The 14,168-nt window shown below is 38.0% G+C and overlaps 1 protein-coding gene across 2 annotated transcripts; it reads right to left on the minus strand.

Moving 5' to 3' along the window:
• Window positions 1-2,534: 2,534 nt before the first annotated feature.
• On the minus strand, window positions 2,535-12,985 carry PHV (Homeobox-leucine zipper family protein / lipid-binding START domain-containing protein). Of its 2 annotated transcripts, XM_010249197.3 has the most exons (19): window positions 12,850-12,985; window positions 12,169-12,711; window positions 10,421-10,580; window positions 8,593-8,708; window positions 8,388-8,478; window positions 8,204-8,299; window positions 8,009-8,122; window positions 7,842-7,925; window positions 7,557-7,712; window positions 7,370-7,444; window positions 6,790-6,896; window positions 6,504-6,696; window positions 6,153-6,341; window positions 5,679-5,759; window positions 5,224-5,358; window positions 4,760-5,085; window positions 3,619-3,730; window positions 3,270-3,419; window positions 2,535-2,908 (listed from the first exon to the last, which is right to left on the minus strand). In XM_010249197.3, the coding sequence occupies exons 2-19, from the start codon at window positions 12,375-12,377 to the stop codon at window positions 2,762-2,764; spliced, it is 2,541 nt and encodes an 846-aa protein (XP_010247499.1). In that variant the 5' UTR covers window positions 12,378-12,711; window positions 12,850-12,985; the 3' UTR covers window positions 2,535-2,761. The 2 variants fall into 2 exon arrangements, with proteins under 2 accessions (XP_010247499.1, XP_088757108.1); XM_088900982.1 differs by lacking the exon at window positions 12,850-12,985 and having other exon boundaries at window positions 12,169-12,813.
• Between the last annotated feature and the right edge of the window lie 1,183 nt (window positions 12,986-14,168).

Here is a 14,168-nt window from a genome sequence, read left to right on the forward strand (position 1 = left end):
TCAGAGCATATGGAGCATTAGCTGCTGGAGACAGATGAGGGGCCCACCATACATGTCCCTTGTTTCAGTGGTTGAGAGAGTCCGAATCACCTGCCAACAAAATGACCTATATATCAACAGGATCTCACATTGCACATTTCATACATGACAGGTCCAACTTTTATGGTAGGTCCCAGTCTCATGGTGAGATATGCAGTATTAGATCAAGTTGGTAGAGGGTTGAAACGCGTTTTGTTGGCAGAAAATCCCAACTCGTGGAGAGGTATCAAGAAAGGAGGGAAAAGCTTAATATTCTCTAGATTAAAAAAAAAAAGAATAAGGTACTGTTTGATTAGTCTTTTTAAGAAGATCTTTCAACAGTCTAAATGAAAAAAATATATATATAATGAGCTTTTTGGGGTCTAATCTTTAAAGATCAAGATCAGATTAATAGGTATCTAGTCTTTATGGCTTTTTTGTCTTTCATTAACAAGTAAAGAAAGACCAAATTTTGGTCTTCCTAAAACAATGTACTTTCATGAAGACTAATTTGTTCAACACAAGCAGAAAAATAAATGGATGGAGAAAGGTGTTCAAAACAAACATAGAAAGAACTGCTTTGGCCACTGGTTTCTCGGCCAGTGGTTCGGCCATCGGGGTCAAACAGTTCAAACGTTTCAACAATTAAAACACATGTATGTCTCATCTTACCCTTAGATTGAAATATTAGGAAGAACGTTGAGAGAAGGAGAAAAGAAAGAAAGAATAAATGAGGAAAAGGTAGAGATGATGGTGACTTGTTTCGGTGACAGTAACAACCTGCAGCGGTGATAACAACGGTGACCTGTAGTTGTGATGGCAACAGCGACGATTACAGTAGATCTGACCTCTCTTTCTCTCTCTCTGATCAATTTATTATAATTTAAAAAAAAAATAAGTGCTATTAAACTACAATCTGTTGTCCGGGTCAAACACTTGGGTCAACAGTTCATTAACCAATTTGACGGTTTTTGGCAAAACAACAGTCCAACAGTAAAACAAAACCGACAACCTAACCGATTTCCAGGCCAAATGGTCAAGAATGGTTTTAATACCATGGGATAGAATGCTTCACAATTGGATTATCTTATTCAGCTTAAGTAGAGAGAGAAATGTATTGCACAAGTTCAGAAGGGCTATATTCAATCACAAAAAACATCCCAACTTCAACTCGAATTGCAGCCTAAGCGCAAACAGTAACATAAGCCAACATAGGCAAAGGTTCGAAGAATTGACACAGGCCAATAGGTAGGGCATATCACCCTGTATCAGTCATTTTTATTATGTTTTATTTATTTTTTCGAAACCAGTTCAGAGGGGTTGGATCAAGGCCTAACTCCCTCTGAACCAGTGTCTGACATAATACAACCCCTGGAGGGGCATACCAGGAAGCCGTTAACACGATAGTATCAGCCGATATAGACTGATACATATCAATAATTTGAACCTTAAACATAGGTTCTTTGGGGACATAATTTTATCTTCAGATTACCAATAGACCTATTCATCGGCCAGCCTGATAGCCAAGATCAAGACCAGTCGATGAACAGGTCTAGCTATAAATATGGTGTCCCTAACCCAAACTTGTAATTCGAGAATTGGGAAGCACAAATCAAAACCAGATACAAATTTTGCACACGGTAAAGTCTTGCATCCATTTTTTTGAAAGCATGATTTGCACTACTACCTGATATAAAATTTGTATCATCACACTTGCACCAACTAGGTGTGCAAATTGCAAAATTGTATCCCAAAAACTACAATTCTTGCACCACCTTCCTCTACCTCAATTCTAATGGGAGACCACATCACATTATCTCGAGTTCTACCTCGGTACAACCCAATCAAATAACCCTCCTATTATATTCTTTCACTTTTTATTGGTAAATCCCCTATTAAATTCTTTCATATTCCTATTTTTGCCACAAACAAACAAGTCAAATATGACAAAATAAAAAGAAATTTACACCAAGCCTATTTGCACTCCCATGCATTCAAAGTTCTAAAACCAATGCAAATGGGTTACCAAAAAATGTGCATATGAATTAATACTGTAATAAACTGAGCCTAAAGAAACTTGTACACTCTAAAATCCAAATTTCCAGAGCCTACCCACCATCGCATCCTGATTACTCACAACCTGGACTGTCACAAACAGATTTCATTTACCATGGTTTGTCTCCTAGCCTGACTAGTTTCACATAAGAGAAACAACTTCAATGCCTGACCATGATTTACTGCCAAGTCCAAGTTAACATTATGGGTGGTTCTGTTCACACGTTATCTGTTACCTGTAAATAGGTAAACAATGAACGATAGAAAGAGCCACAAGGACAAAATCATGTCCCAACTAGTAAAATAGCAAGGACAATACATTAATTGTAACAGAAGGAAATTCCACACCTCCAACCAGGTCAACAAACCTTTACTGTGAGTGGACCAGTTGCTGCAAATAAGACAGACAAGATAACAATATGACATTAACAACAAATTTGCACCAGATTTCTAGACAATGATTCAAAAGAGAACAGGAATATCTTCCATTAAACAAACACTCAAGCATATATCAACATGAATAAAGCTTGATGTCGATAAAGAGTGTCATCGGAATACAGCCATGATATCGTCATACTATATGAATGTCTTCCAAGACAAACCATAGAAATAAAGTCATCAGTTTGGACCCACTCGGGCCCCCCAAAACAACTAGTTAACCCAGCAAGCAACTCTGTAGCTCTGCCCTTCAAAGAAATGACCAGTTCATGAACATAAAAGCCAGGCAGTGGTTGGAATCTTCCTCGTTCAACACCTTCCAGGCAACAGCTTGGTCATAAGAAGCAGTCCTTCCCATGCTGGAGATACAAACCCCCGCAGGAAGACAAGCAAAGCCCTGCAGCAGCAGAAATAGTAAGCTCTGATGGCATCACTTTTTTGTAAGCAATGTTATATTTTATCAGATTGTAAATACAATATAACATCACTGGGTTGAACAAATACTAGGTCAAAGGGATGGGTGAGCCAAACCATCTCCCTCAAAATCAAATTGAAAGAAAATAAAAGGAAATAACTGAGCAGTGTGCAGAGATTCAAAATGCAATTATGGTCATTGTAGTTGATGTCACTACATCCTACTCTAAACATTGATCCAAAAGCATATCTCATCCCAGTTATGTCATTCAGTGCTAAAATCTAGCAAGGACATATATCCAATCACCGTGTTGAAATACTTGTACACAGTCTATGTAGCTCACCTGTTGCATGATCTTAGAGAATTCTGCACACAACACCTTCCTGCCAGCCTCATCGAGAATCTTGTCAAGCATTATATCTTGAAGGGCCACAAGAGTAGTCTCAAGCATATCAAGCCCAGCCTGATTTGCAAAGGTGAAAACAGGAGATGCCTATGATAATTTTAACAACCATGTTAGCACATCTCAATTGAAGGTCAGTCTCCCAATATATGGATTTCATAATAAAATCCAATTGCACGGTTAGCAACTAAAACCATTTGATTAACTTGTTTTATTGGTAAAGTTGTCCCTAAACAAAATAAGAGAATGGCTATTTAGCAACACGGGCAGAGAGAGAGAGGGTTGTTACATTTGTCTTGAGAGAACAGCACATGATTGCATCGCTGTGGTGCCACAGCTGCTTCAAGACAGAATCCCCAACTTGGGAGTCAACTCGTAGGAGATCTACTCCAGTGTGTAACCTGAAAAATGAAATTGAATAGCAATTAATAGCAGTGGCAGAAATACTAGGAGAAAAAGAAAATATCTGAGTTGCACTATTCTTGTCGTTAAGAACTAGCTATGGCAATTGGAACATTACAACCCACTGTTTCTTGGCCCTTACAACAGAAATGTGAACTAACTACTCCCAATAAAGGTAAATTCTATACCCTTAATGTTGGCTTGAAACCAGAAAATGAAGGACATAAAACAAACACTAATGGCCAATCGTCTCTATCACAAGTAGTTAATAGTTTGTGCTAGTTTATACAGTAAACTGCTACCAGTTCAACTTGAACTAAACTCAGCCTTGATTCCAACTATTTGGGAATAAATCTTGTCCCATCATTGAGCTCTATCAAGAGTCATTTTTTTTCTGTCAGACTGCAAGTCCTTGGATTATCAACTTCAGTCCACATTTCCTTTGGTCTTCCCCTGCAGTTTTTAGAGCCTTTTACATGTCTCAAGTTAGTTCGTCACGGGTACAGTCATTGGTTGTATATGCATGTTATCAAACCTTTTAGTTGATTTTCCCTCATCTTATCACTCATTGAGGCTACTCCTGAGTCCTTTCTAATGCATTTACTTCCAATTCCGTCCTTTATAATCTTGCTACTAATCCAGACAAGCATCCTCGTCAACTTGTTTGTTGTGCAGATGTAGCAGTCTCATGACAGAGAAACATCTTTTGTAGCCTTTGCATCGCCACCGATCTAGTTCATATTCTCCTTTTTCATCAATAAAAAATGGTCTAAGAAATGTTCCTGGATGAATTCCAGGTCTAAAAAGAGCCATATCCAAAGGAGCAGTCAACATAACAAAGTTGAGGTAATCATCTGGAAGGAAAACAGAAATTTAGATAACTTGCAACTTTTTTAGTGCTCTAAAGAATCTCATTCTGTCATGTAGACTTGAACCATCCCTATTTTTTATCTCCTAACCAAAAATTTATTACTCTCTAGAAAAAACATAAATGATTTTTAAAACATAAAAGAGAATTGCAGATCAACCTGTAGCTCCGGCAAATCCAACGAGCTAAAGTTAGAGCCTCAGGAGATCCAGGGAGTGATTTTGGTCCCAGCTGAGAACTCAGACGGGAAGGTGCAATAGCCATAGCAACCCGTTGAACTGACCCCACAACACTCCTTACATATTGGCGTGCCATAGCTGCAACATTGTCTCTGAAGTGGTTCTCATATGTGAACTGAAATGCTATTGTCAACACCGACCTAAGGTTGTAACCGTTGGATGAGGAATCACCGTCTGAGCGTGTTCCACCAGCTCCAACTTCCAGAGCAGATGCTAAGTCTAGTGTTCTAGTTGTTGCAGGCCCATCCTGTATTATGGAGTTAATAGTTCATTAGAGTGCAAAATTAAGAAAATTAAATAAATAAACAACTAGTTGTAAGGAGCATGAGATAGAGGCAAAAAATAGAAACAATGTTGTTAATCCTAAATCTTGACATCACCCAACTGTTTTAGGATCCAATGGAATAACACGGAAACCCGATGGTAGCAATGGAGCATCATCAGCAAAAGATTCATCAATAGGTGCAAAGACAAGCTGAGCACAAGCACCTGCAGCATTTTCATCAACCCCGCTGCATAGCTGCCACAACAATCGAACAGACAAAAATGTCAAAATACACCAATAGAGCTCATTGAATGCAATCCAACTGCCTATGAATAACAAAGCAAATATATACATGCGAGTGATAAAAATTCTAATGTAACAGGCCACAGAAAGATGTAATTCCTCTGACAAAACAATGATTAAGCATATCTGGTGATGAATCAATTGGGAGTAGATATCCGGTATGGAGCAGATTGAATTTAAACCTTGACTGCAGATCAGGGAGTTCTACATTATCTCATTAGAGTCCCATTGGCCACCAAAGGAGAATGATGCAAATAGAAAAATAACAATACCTGTAATAGATACATATCTCGTGGTATAACTGCATCTTCTTGGGGGAATCCATGTCCCTCTAGCCGAATCACCTCTAAAAACTGCATTAGTTGACATTTCATCACCCAATGCTATTATTAAATTCAAAATAATTAATAGATATAATTTTACACTATGCAACTTAAACAAGGGGAACATCCAAGCAAACATGTAACTAATGCCCATTTCCCACACATGAATCTCAGTGGTTGATGACTTGATGTGAAATATCATGTGGGCCACAAATGGTCCATGTGAGATTCATGGATGGGGGCAATGTGTAAGCATCACCTTAGTATCCCCTCCTCAAACAATGGTTATTTGCATTACCCAAATTCTATTTTTCTAGGAAAATGCTTGCAAAATCATGTGAGACTGTGCTTAATGTGTCAACATCAAAAACAAATAAAATAAAGCATGTCGACTAATATTTTGAGTGCACCAAAATGCTTTACCTCTTCATGTTCCACAGTATGGGCCAGGGGCAAGATGACCTGGCTACTGGGGAAACCACTGGGCCTTGCACCAAGAACAGCACAAGGGCTAGCCTTAAGAGATGCAGCAGAGTAAGCATCAACCCCACAGTCAGCCCATTCAGAACGGTGTTCTCTTAGAAAACGAACAAGCAATGCTGGAGGAACATTCTAAAAATCCATAGAGAAGTAATTATGTTAAGATCAAACCACAAGACAGCAATAACCCCAAAAAGTTTCTTTTTTTTTTTGTGTGTGTGGGACAAGCATGTCAGTGATCTGTTGGAAGGTGAATAAAAATCCAGGTCATTGGTAAATTTGGTTGAAATGTACCTGTAACAGCATCGAAGCCTTGGCACATAGAACTCCACCTCCAAAATTGGAGAACACTGTTGATGAGTTGACTTGGCAACCAAGAAGTTTGCTTGGAGTGGAGTTTATGGCAATGGTGACATCTTCTACTCCATCACTTCCCATTAGTGACCATCCATCATCAGAAAACCCATTAATAGCATCATTGAACCCCCTGCATTGCAGTTTTCCAGAAGATTTAAGTTAAATGGAAAATCACAAACAACCAGCATGAGGAATGAAACTCCACATTAGCCAAAGTCCTTACCTGCACAATCTCTGACTAAATGTCCGTAGCACGGCAGGTTGGCGTCCCCCACCATACTGAATCTCTCCACTAGTTTCTTGAGCAATTTGTCTTATGTGCCGCAGGGCCTGCATACATCAATAGCTTGGTCTAGAGATTCCAAACAAAATAACAAAGATAACAAAGTTTTCAGATTTGCAAAAGATGCATCATCACATTATATAATAGACATTCACTCATGTCAGTCAATCTAGTCCTTTCTGACCAGTGCAACAATCTCAAGGAGAAAACTGCTTATTGAAAAAAGGAGAAATCTCAGAAGTCGCAAAAAATACTGACCAAAAAGATTAAGTTGTGAAAATAAGTAAAGCAAAAACAATATTAACAAATAGATTTCTCAGCCACAAGATATAATGTTGATGGCAGGTTGAATTTGTTATCTGAAACTAAAACTCCATTGAGGTAGAACACTGGTTGACTTAACTAATTACAGATCCCTCACAAAGTCATCACATACAGAGCCAAATTTTTTGAGCCCATAAAGTGCAAGAAAGTGCACCCAACAACACAAAAGGAACAATGTTAGTCATTAACTACTTACAGCAATTGTCATTTTCTGTGCAAGAATTTTTGAAGATTCATACAAAGGCCGCAAAACTTCAGGAACACTCCAAGCCTGCATCCCAATCACAAAAAGAAATTTGAATTCAAAAACATACAGGAATTTAAAAAAGAAAAAAATATGGCTATCAGAAATACTGGGTCACTTGATCAATATTCATTCTTACATCCAAATCGAGGTGATCAACAATGTGAATAATCGAGCCGCCACCCTCACAAGGTCGTATAAGGTAGCCACTAGGAAGCATCTCAGCTCTAACAAAGTTCTGAGCAGGTGGCCCAGTTGGACCACCGGTTGCAGACGTCAAGGACCTTTCACAGATCTACAAATAAATTCCTCAGATCAGCACAGAGGGAATATTGTGCTTCATACCAGAAAAAAAAACAGGACAAATTCACATGAAAACATGTACTGAAACAAGCTGTCTCTATATGCATATTGATCAAATTACCACAAGACTGCCATCTTCCAAACCAGTGGTATATCTCAGCGTCCAAAAATCACGTGCCGATGCTAATGTTGTAGGTGCATATGTCTAAGAAAAAACATGGAGTTAGAAGATAAATGAAATATGGCATTGCTCTCCAAGTCTGGTAAAAATTTATACGTAAAGCAAACCTGCATATATATGAGCTCAATGGTCCCTCCATTCCCAGTAGGGATCACAGTCAAGATATCAAGGCAACGGCAATCGCGAAACCATGATGGACGATCTTTGAGGATTTCAGCGACCTGTAAGATATGAATATACATTTTTACAGCGGACAAAACAATATTGTAGCCAAAAAACAATTTATAAGTAGAAAAAGATACCTTTGTGGGTTCTAAACTCACGAGACCGCAGGCTCGTGCTGCAACCCCACTACAATTGTGGGAAACAGCAACGATTCCAATAGAATCCGGACCAGGCTACAAAAGACAAAAAACACATAGAACTGAATAATTGGAGCTAACACAAAACAAAACATATTGAAATGAAGAGTTTCTTCAAGTCTACCTTCATCCCAAGCATCTGGACCCAGTCGACAGCAGTTCCTGTAGCCTTGGAAAGGAACTCTGTCAGGGTCTCCTCAGCTATAGCAAGAAGACTACAACCCCAAAGGAAATGAAGTAAGATGATGAATTTATTGACTTTTTAAAGAACCACCAGGAATACATAAAATTTTCTTGAAATGAAACTTGGAGATTCAAGGGTTATTTACCCAGCTGGGTTGTTCACATCCCTTTGTGGATGCTGAGGTGTTGGGTTTTGCTGTTTATGGTGCTGACCACTCGTGACCACAGACTCACAGCTTGTGTCTGTGGTCGCTACAGATGCCTGTGCAAAGTCTCTAAAGTTAGTTGAATTCAAGAAGCTTCAATAAAGAGGATATCAACATCTATCAGTATGCTTAATAAACCACTCACAAACAGAACACAGATAACTCAGCAGGAAGCATGTAAAGGAACCCAGATCATTTATAGAGCATGTACAATGCCAATGGTGAAAAGTTCACACAAGGTTCACCGGATAATATCTCAACTCAACCTTGATCCCAACAATTTAGGGTGGTTCACAAGATAATATGCCATTCAAAAACATTATGATTTTGCAGTTGCTGCCAACCAATTGATAAGATTTATTATTTAAAAAAACAGTATGGGTCCAATAGAATCAGTACACTGATGTATTAAATTCAATGCATGTGAGCCCCTTCTGCACCCTCATACCTTCATACTACTATTTCTAAGTTTGCAGAAAACAATTATCTTGGAGTCATTCAAAAGGAATTTGTTGCTTAGCACCAATATGCAGTTTACAAGGATTTCGGAGATGCCACAAGAAACACATGAAATATTTCCAAGCAAAGAACTGAAGTTAAAAAAAGCACTGCCCAATACCAGTTAATAAATAGCTAACACTAATGTGAGATATTAATATAAGAGAACATAAAGGGTAAATAGCTTTTACCTCCACAGGGGTTTAGGGGTCAAATTACTTGTTGCACCACTCAACTAACATGGCATCAGTTTTAGTGATGGGAAGTGTTTACATGACATTGAAAACTTTTCGAAGTTCATTTTACCTTTTTTTGGGCACCTTCTTTGTATATTTTATGGACAATAAGCCATTAGTTATACTTATTGAAGGGACAAATTTTTTCCATCCTAGTGTGCTATGACGGGAATGAAAAGTTGAAAACAAGTTCAAAGAAAAAATACAAGAAATGGTCAAACTGTATTTAATGTTTATAAATGAGGGTACCTTTTTATCATTTTTAGAATACATATTTTGGAGGCAAAGATAACATTTTCTTATTAGAGTTTCTTGGTGAAATGTCTATTTCTGTCTAAATTCTATTCTTTTCCACTCTGACAAATCCCTTGTTGTCAAAAGGTACAAGTTAATAGGTATACCAAAGGGGAGGCCTTGGTATTTTACTGAAAAGGCAGGGCAGGTACAAGTAATTTACCGAAACATAAAATTCCTATAGAATAATACTATAATGCACAAGAAGATGTTAGCAGTGTAAATGAAAAATGAATTCCAGAAGGTAGGTAAATACAAGATTAGAAATAGTCAGTGGTACAACAAACAAATATTATACAACTACACCCATGTAGTGAAAACATACAATTTGAATGTGAATGAGCACTTCATACAATTCAAAAACCAAATGGAGATGACTACAAGTGCTACAAAATAGAAACTTCAGAAATCATATATTCTCAGGAAAAATTCAGAAATCAAAATCATTTAATGCACTCTACCCCAACCAACAGACACCACGAACAAGAAAATCAATATATCTAAACCAGAAGTAGTTGCCAATACAAATATTGCATACTGAAACACGGACAGACATAACAAAGTAGCAAAAACTTGCTGATTGGTAATGAAGATTCAGGAGGACATGCATATGTATGCAGATACAGAAAACCACCATAATTTTGTCATGAAAAATTGATCATTTGAATCGTTGAACATTAGAGGTTAAGCTATTTGATCTTCTTTATTAGTCCATAACGGCCACTCAGCAAAGAGCTTACGGTCTGCAATTGCTGGCGCATGTATCCATTCTCATACACCAGCTGTGAAACCTGCTTCTGTAGCCGGTCATTTTCCTCCATCAACAGCTTGTTCATAGCAGTCAGCTTCCTGTTTACTGTCTGGAGCCGAGATGCTTCCTTTCTCTGCTTTTCACGGCATCTGGACAAGGGAAATGTGGTGGAAATTACAAAAGAGTAAAACCCATTTTTTCCAAAAATTGCATATAGAAGTGAGCGTCCACTTCATGACAAGCAAAGGATAAGATGCAGGGAATGGTAGTGGAGAAAGGAAACAAAAAGATATGAAAAATGGATAAAAACTGGGATGGATATTGATGCAAGACCAACCAAATATTTCTACCTTCATTGTGAAGAAAATTTTGAAGAAAAAAAAATAGAATAACTTTTTATTTCTGTCAACTCATTCAGTTATATTAATCATGGCAAATCCTTTATTTGGGGATGAAAAAAGAAGGATAAATAGTTTTGAAACCGGACGTTAAGACATTTTTTTTAGGTTTACTTAGATATTTTAATTAAAATACAGTGAAAGCATTGATGAAAGAACAAGAAAGGCTTCAACGAAAAACAGAATAGACCAGATGGGACAAAGAGAAGCATCATAGCCAAAACTTTAGATACTGAAAAATTTTACTTTTCTTCTAAACAATGTATTAATAGATACCCAGATTGCCCCTATGAAAAAGCACGGTTCTGTATAAACCCAAGATACCTTCAATCCATAGAAAGCAAGATAGTTCTGTTTGGAGCAGAAATAAAAAGATAAATGAAGAGAAGAATATGAAAATAAGTTTCCCCTTAATCTTCATTGAAATATCCCCAAATTCAAAAGTAATAAAAGTAAAGACGTCATTGTACGCAAATAAGAATGATTTTCAAAACTAATTCCCCTCAGATGGTCTCATTTTTTTGCGTCATCTAAAAATAATCCTTCAAGTTACCAGAAAATTAAAAAAAGAGTACTTGACTACTTTCCATAAAAAATGAAATGTTTATGGTAGTTAGTACATCCCTCTGCTCTGAAAGACTTTCATTGTCTTTCATTTACTTCAATCAATCAACCCCAAAATGGATAAAATAAAAATAGCTTACAAATCAAAAATCCTTCTGACTACGAGAAAAGAGGAATCACAATACCGAAAAAAAAAACAAAAAAAAATGAAAGAAAAACCGGGAAGAAAACAAAGTTGAAAAAGGAAGAAAAGATGGCAAGCCCATGCCTAATCTGTAAACCGTAACTGAATCAGAATCAGTTGAAAGAACAAATAAGTAGAAACAAATACTCTGAACCAAAAGCTTTTTTCTTTTAATAAAAACAACAATGACAATGGAAAACCCCAACGACACAGGAGCAACATTGATTGAAACATATGAGACCAACCAAATATCCATTAACAAAATCGAACGAAACCCATCTCTCTTCCTAATACCGTTTTCCGCCAAGAAGATAAAATAATGAAAAAAAACAGATGCCAAAACATTTTAACGGAAAGAAGACATGAGTAGAGACCCAGGAAAGTAAAGAGCATTTGATAGAGATGAAAAACAGAGAAACAAACGAATAGCAGCAAAAGGTTATCCCCAGTCTCATGTATATTCCCTAAAAACCCTTTAAAATCGAAACAGGAAGAAAAAAAAATTGAAGCAGAAAAAAGAAATCACAACAGAGGATAAAACACCATCCGGGTCTGCATTTTGCCTACGCTTCTCTGCATCTTCTTTCTTACCTCCGATTCTGAAACCAGACTTTGATCTGCTTAGGCTCGATGTTCGCGAGTATTGGACACTCTCTTATCAGCTGCTGCCTTCTCATGGAGCTAGGCTTCGGGCATTCTGAATAGACCCTTTCCAATGCCTCAACCTGCTCCGGCGTATACCGAACATACTTGCTCGTATCCATCTGCTGTTTCGACTCCTTGTGCATCGAAAGCGCCATCCCAAAAGGATAAAAACAGCTAAAACCCAGAAAAAAAAAATCGAAAAAGTAGCAAAGAAAGCAAACCCAGAAAGGAAAACGCAAACACTAGAACGTGGGGCTCTCTCCTACAATGAAACAACGCTTCCAAGTTTTCTCAGGTAGGCTCTCTCCTCCAAGAGAGCCTCCTCTCTCCCACATTAGAAGCCCTCAATAACCCCGAAAAACCCAGTTCGAGAAAACCAGAAACAAGGAGCCTGTGATATTATCCTCGACACCCATCTCGAGATGCTTTGTTCTAAACTGAGGAGGATAAGCAGAAAGAAACTGAGAGAACTCTCTAAAATAACTGCACCTACAAAACCCACAGAGTTGAAAGGAAAACCAAAAATTATCAGCAAACGGCAAATAAAGGCCAGATGGTCTGAGACCACACCCTCTCTCTCTCTCTCAAAACACAGGGAAATCAAGAGCTCTTTTTTTTTTAACCTACCAGAGGCGTTTTTTGACAAATAGATAGCTCTGCGGAAAAGCAAAAGTACAGCCTCTCTCAGCCAAATCACAACCTTTCTCTCTCTGTCAAAAATGAGGATGGGTCATGGGGCTACGGCCTTTATTTTTTGGTAGGAGGCTACAGCCTTATGGATGCATGGACGAAATGAATGCATTCTCATGGATGTATGCATGAGACAATGCACATACGACATTTGGTGGGCATGTACGAGACATGAGGAAAAGAACAGCGGCATGCCAGCAACTTTACTTGCAGAAAAAGCAGAATAATCCACCATTAATTTAAAAATGTTTTTTGATAAAACCCATTAATTAAAAATTATAGTGTCATGTCTGGGCGCCCCTATTCTTGCTTACTGTAGGCACCTAAGAACAATATAAAGACAAATTTGTCCCCGTTAAACCATAATTTATTTCTTTTAATTTTCTTTATAACAGTTGAGATTCGCTCGTGAACACAAAATTACTCCTTTTTATTTGGGTCGTTCATAAACTATTAAACTTGAGTGTGATTTAAATTAGAGACTTGAGTTTCGGTTCGAGTTTGGTTCTAGTCAAAAGTTTAGAAATTCGAGTTTAATTACCTTTGATTATAGGTCTTTCGAGTAGTTGAGGTGTTGAGTCGATGTCTCTTTTAATTGTTAAGGTGTCAAATCGAGGTCTCTCTCAGTTGCTAAAGTGTCGACTTGAGGTTTCCTTAACAGGCGAGGTGCTGAGCTAAGGTCTCCCTTAGTGGACAATGTGTTGAGCTGAGGTCTCCCTCAGTTGTTGAGGTGCTGAGTCGAGATCTCCCTCAATGATCAAGGTGCTAAGCCGAGGTCTCTCTTAGTGGTCGAGGTGTCATCTAGCTCGAGCTTGGCTCAGTTCGAACTTTACTACCTTTGATTGCAAGTCCCCTAACAGCTGAGATGCCCAAGCTGAGGTCTCCCTCAGTTGGAGAGATAGTGGCATTTATGTAATTTATAAGGAGAGAGAGAGAGTTGGTAGGAGAGAGTGACATTCTTGTAATTTGAAAGAAAAAAAACATTAGAGAGAGAGTTGGTAGTGAGTGGCACTCTTGTAATTTATATGAAAAAGGCAAAAAATATTGTTAGATTCCATTTCCCTCATCCCTAGTTCTTACACATTTTAGCTTAATATATTTATAGCAGTGGGGGCCCTGTGTTGTAGGGGCTCGCTCATAAACTATCAGGCTTGAGCTCGATTTGAATTATAGACTTGAGCTCGAGTCAAAAGCTCGAAAGTTCGAGCTCGGCTACCTTTGATTGCAGTCTCTCAAGCAACCAAGGTGTCGAGCTG

The sequence above is a fragment of the Nelumbo nucifera genome, chromosome 3, assembly GCF_055504915.1.
Source record: "Nelumbo nucifera cultivar China Antique chromosome 3, China Antique-T2T, whole genome shotgun sequence".
NCBI classification, from domain to species: Eukaryota; Viridiplantae; Streptophyta; class Magnoliopsida; order Proteales; family Nelumbonaceae; genus Nelumbo; species Nelumbo nucifera.

What these genes read in the sequence shown, in the direction of transcription:
- PHV (XM_010249197.3), bottom strand. Translation starts at nt 12,377, where the DNA reads ATGGCGCTTTCGATGCACAAGGAGTCGAAACAGCAGATGGATACGAGC. An exon ending in TTGATCACCTCGATTTGGAT is followed by an intron (nt 7,445 to 7,556) that starts GTAAGAATGAAT and finishes ATTGGGATGCAG; the next exon opens with GCTTGGAGTGTTCCTGAAGT. An exon ending in GCTGTTCTCTCAAGACAAAT is followed by an intron (nt 3,420 to 3,618) that starts GTAACAACCCTC and finishes AAATTATCATAG; the next exon opens with GCATCTCCTGTTTTCACCTT.